Consider the following 5,048-nt stretch of genomic DNA (forward strand, 5'->3'; position numbering starts at 1 on the left):
AGCAGGAATACACAGTTGTATGTGCTAGTTTTTACTGGTTATGCCATTTTAATAAGAGCCAGGTCTTTTGGAGAAGTCTTTATCTCCTCTTCCTTCTAACTCAATTATGTAATTTTCTTCCACCTAAGCAAACTTCCCAGCTTGAGCTGGGGCTGCATCTTGGGTCTCCTGGTTGGAGGCCAATCATGCTGGGTGCTTTACAAAGGATGTAGTAACACATACATTGTCCTTTAGGATCAGATCTCATGTCTGTCCTTAACAAGAGCCAGTTGGAGACATTTCAAAAGAATGCATAAAAAGGGTGCAGTAGACAGATATCTGATAGTCTGCCTTCCTGTTCCAGAAAAAGATGCCATTTTATGCCCTGAAGCACAAATTTAAATGATCCTTCAACAATATTTTGATATCATCATCATCGACTGTTACAATTGCTCTGGATCATTTTAACATCTTTATAAATGCCTGTCCCATTTTTTAATCATGCTGGACCAAAAACCATAATTGTGTGGTGTTGAATTGCAGAGTTCAGGTTTACACTCTGTGCTGTGTTGAGCCCTAAAAGTTTAAAAACAAATAAAAGAGACAACAGATCCATTTTAGAGAGAGGATTAGGCCAAAATTTCAGCTTTCTGAAGGTGCAAGGATTGCAGAGGGTTTGTGAAACACTGGGATCAAGGGGAGGTTAGCACAGGTGTATTGTTAAAAATGTCACTTCTGCCCATTCCCATCTCTGGGCTCCTGATGCATTTGTAAATCCTCATCCTAAAGGTGGGATTGGTGTCATCCATCTTCTGCCATCTAAATCTTACCTGTCAAGATTACTTTAATCTTTGGGCTCTGCTTGCAGTCAGCAGGGAGAGATGGATACCAAGGGGAAAAGTCTTGCCAGAAGACAGCTCAGGGTAGATAAGAGGAATCACCACCTGGCAGAACCTCTTCTTGAAACTGGAACAGAGAGACCTCACATGACAGTGAGCTCCATCTCCCTAGATCAGACACCAGCTGGTCCTACACTTTGGGGCTAACTGATTTTTGCTCAGAAAACCTGGAAAAGAGAGCAGCAGCGGAAGGACAAACTCCAAGTGACTGCCCAGAAACTTCCATTCTCCCCATTTCTAGGTGAGAACTTGGCAGTGTGTGCATGACAACAAACCAGGTAGATCCCATTCTACCCTCAGTTACTCCATAAAGCTGAAAACAAGAGGCTCTATGTTGTTGGTGGATTGTGTTGTACTGCAGAGCATGTCTAGGGCTTCCAGCAGAGAAACATCAAAATAACAGCTCTTTATTGCTATTCATAATAGGTGTTTGACCCTTTATATGCTACACTGAGTTTCATTTGCTGGGAACATAAACATCCCTTCTGAATGTCTTAATATTGTTTGGTTTAAATCAGGCTTTTAATGGGAGCAGTTGAGTGTATTGCCAAAATCTTGTTTGGTGGGATAGGTCGTAGTGAAGGGAGCTGTGTGGTGTAAGCAAAGAGGAATTGCTGTATGCAACCCATAATTTTCATGTACTTACTGTTGTGAGTGCTGTGATGAAAGGGATGTGTCACAGCATTTTCATCACATCAGCTGCTATTTTTGTCACTCTACCTGAAGGGTGGCAAAGGGCCCTCTTTCATCTGGAGGATTAGGAGGCCATTATGGTAAACAGCACCAGCAGCTTGGGTTGATGCTGGTGGAGCTTTCATCTTTTGTTCTAAGTTTTGAAGCATCATTTGTGGTTCTCTTGTTCCCTGTCTCATGACTTGATGATCATTTGGAGCAGAGAGCAGCTCCTTACCAGGATTGCTCAGGAAAAACCATTAAACACAAGAGGGAGGGAGGAGAGAAAAAGAGGGTCCAGCTGAGGGCTCCCCCAGGTTGGTGATGACCTACAGGTCATTACTAGTTGCACAGTGAGTATCTGGATCCCCTTCTCCTGCTTTGGCCTGAGCATGGAACATGACATAGTGTCCAGGTTCATACCTTGCCCCAAAAGAGGGGCTCCTCAGCTGATGGAGGCACCAATTGATGAAAGAATGTGGAGTCAGGGATGTGAGCAAAGAGATGTGAGCAGTGGGGACAGTTTCTGGCTCTACTTTTAGCCACCCACCCAGTTTCTTCACCTGTAAGTTGGTTCCAGGAATCCAGGAATCTATTCTGGGAAGTATCTGCAAGTTCCCAATCTGGGAAGAGGTGGAAGAGGGGAAGAGTTTGTTGTAAACTTTTGCTCTCCTGAAGTGCTTTCCTGGCTGGGGCTGCCTGTTCTCTCAGTGCTAGGACAGGGATAAATGAAGTGTTTCTCATTTCTGTGCTCCAGCTTCTGAATCAGAGAATGCTAATTTCTCTTGGGGGAACTCCAAATAAAGGAAACTCTTACTGTATCATTGACTCTGTATTTGCCTTCAGTGATTAGTGTGTACTCCTTTAATATTGAAATAAGATTCATACATAAAGCAGAACACATTAAAACCTATCTCTGTAACAATGAGGATAGTGATATGATTTTTGGATGTAACATTTTTATTTTATTTCATTTTTTTATTGTCTAATTATCTGGAATTCTTTGCCCAGAATTTTAATCCTTCACCTTTATGCCTGTGTTTATTCAGTATATCTTCTTTTTCTGTACTAGCAGGAGATATTTATATCCTGGCTCAGCACTTACATGGTTTAGTGTGTGCTTTCAAGCAAAGCCTGGATCCAGCCAGGGTGGATCCCTCCCTGGGAATGATAGCTCAGATTGTGATTTTACATTCCAGCCTCTCAAATGGATTGATCTGCCCTGTCCCTTCATACTGAGCATTTCTGTTCCTGCCTTTGTATCATATGCAGAGATTTCATGGAAACGAAGAGGCAAGAAGAGAGAATGAAACTGCATCACTTGCTTCTCCCCTCTGAGAGCAGCAGCTGCAGCATCTTTCCATGAGCTGGTGCTGCAGTGCAGTTGGGCTGCTTTGGTTCTGCCCACACAAAGCCCCTGCAGCTGGTCCCCCAGCCTGTGTCACCCATGGGGGAGTTAGTAGGGACCCAAGTCTGCAACTCTCCTGCCTGTCTGTGAGGAGCTGGAGCTGTGGCCAGGCTGCTGCTGGGGCTGAGCTCTGCGGGCTGCACAGCCCAGGGGAAAACAGCATCTCTCTGCATTCTGCAGTTTATGGTGAGCAAGGAGATGTTGTCCCAAGGGAGGTGACTCTCCCTGGTTCAGTAGACCCAACTCAGACTCCACAATCCATCTCAGGTGGCAGCTGAGTCCCAGGGAGTTCACCTGGGAGGCGGGTGGATGAAGAGTGCTGGCTTTTAATGGGTGGGACCTGACTTGATGAGAACAGCAAAGTTTCTGTGCCAAATCAGAAGACTGTTATTAATTCCTTTCTTCCAGGGCTTAAAATCCAGCATGCTGGCACCCATGCTGTTCATTATACATGACTTCCCCAGCACAGCCACAGGGTTGTCCCTACCTGAGCCCTCATCTCTACTTTGACAGCAATGTGGAAGTTGGTGACTGAGCAAGGGGAGAAATGTGGTATCAGGGGGAGCATCAGGATAGGCAGCTCCCTTCTGGGAGGGCACACAGAATCACAGCATCTTAAGGGTTGGAAGGGACCTGGAAAGATCCCCCAGCCCAACCCCCCTGCCAGAGCAGGGTCACCCAGAGCACATCACACAGGAACGTGGCCAGGGGGGTTTGAATGTCTCCAGAGAAGGAGACTCCACAGCCTCTCTGGGCAGCCTGGCCCAGGGCTCTGTCACTCTCACAGCAAAGAAGGTTTTTCTGATGTTTACACGGCCATGTGAAGATGCTGTAGCTGGATCTCAGTTGGCTGGAGTGGACCTGTCAGGACTGAGCAGTACCACAGGCATGGCCCCGCTACACCTTTCTCTTGTGTTTTGCAGCATCCCCTTCAATTAAACTTCTCGTGGATGACCCGATAGTGGTGAACCCCGGAGAAGCAGTCACCTTGGTCTGCGTGACGACAGGAGGGGAGCCCACCCCCAGCCTGACCTGGGTGAGGTCTGCTGGCACCCTGCCTGAGAAGACAGTCCTGAATGGTGGCACCTTAACAGTCCCGGCCATCGCGGCCGAAGACGCCGGCACCTACAGCTGCATCGCCAATAACAACGTGGGGAACCCTGCCAAGAAGTCCACCAACATCATCGTAAGAGGTAAGCTGTGCTGACAGGCTGCTGGCCTTTGCCAGGGAGGGTAAAACCTGACCTGGCAGGGGAGCCACGTTCGCCTAGTTTCCTGTGTGTTCAAACCTGATTTCTGGTCTGTTCTAGTGATGGATGAGGTGAAGGAGGGTTGGGTTCGGGCAGCCAGTGGCTCCCAGGCTGGGCTCAAACCCCCAGCTGGAACAAGGGTTGTGTGGTGCCCCTTTGTGCTGTGAAGGTGCAGCAGCTCTGCCATCCACGCTGAAGACAAGTGATGGCCAAGGGACACCGTGTCTTCTGGGCGTTGTCTGAGCTGATCCATACACAGTGTTTCAGCAGTGGATGCATCCTGAGCTCCCGGAGGTCTCTTTACCTGCTTCACCCTTTTCTTCCTCCTCATCAGCTGAACGAGTCATTGAGGGCTGTTGTGCATGCTGTGCATCTGCTGCCATCACACCACTGCTCCCTGGGTAGGAGCTGTAGATTAGTACCTATGCTTTAATTACCCTAAATGGCAGGATAAATGTCTGTCTTAGATAAAAGAGAAGAAGGCCTGAAGAACAATTGCAGCCAGGTGGAGAGAAGCTCTCCCAGGTTGTTTATCACTTCCCAGAAGACCCCAGGGACATGGCCAGTTGGTTTGAAGAGGAGTTCGATTGGTTGATAGGCATCCTCAGAGTAGATTTAATCTACCTGAACCAAGCAGTTCATCTGAAACTAATTTTCTGTAATGCAGTTGGTGAATGGTTCTGAAACACACACTCCCATGCCATGGGAACTTTAAATAACAGCATGTGATTAATCACACTCAGGAGAAAGTGCTGTGTAAAGAGCCAGTGGTGTGAATATTTTATGAGAGCCATAACCCCTCTTCACTTCTTATTGCCCAACATATCATACTCTTCAGCA

The 5,048-nt window shown here is 47.2% G+C and overlaps 1 protein-coding gene across 1 annotated transcript in view; it reads left to right on the top strand.

Moving 5' to 3' along the window:
- MDGA2 (MAM domain containing glycosylphosphatidylinositol anchor 2) overlaps positions 1-5,048 on the top strand; it is a 330,656-nt gene that overhangs the window by 175,038 nt on the left and 150,570 nt on the right. The window contains exon 6 of the mRNA XM_010001201.1: positions 3,882-4,151. Within this exon, the coding sequence (XP_009999503.1) occupies positions 3,882-4,151 (270 nt within the window). The remainder of the gene's footprint in view (positions 1-3,881; positions 4,152-5,048) is intronic.

Source organism: Chaetura pelagica, unplaced genomic scaffold, assembly GCF_000747805.2.
Source record: "Chaetura pelagica isolate M959 unplaced genomic scaffold, ChaPel_1.0 scaffold206, whole genome shotgun sequence".
NCBI classification, from domain to species: domain Eukaryota; kingdom Metazoa; phylum Chordata; class Aves; order Apodiformes; family Apodidae; genus Chaetura; species Chaetura pelagica.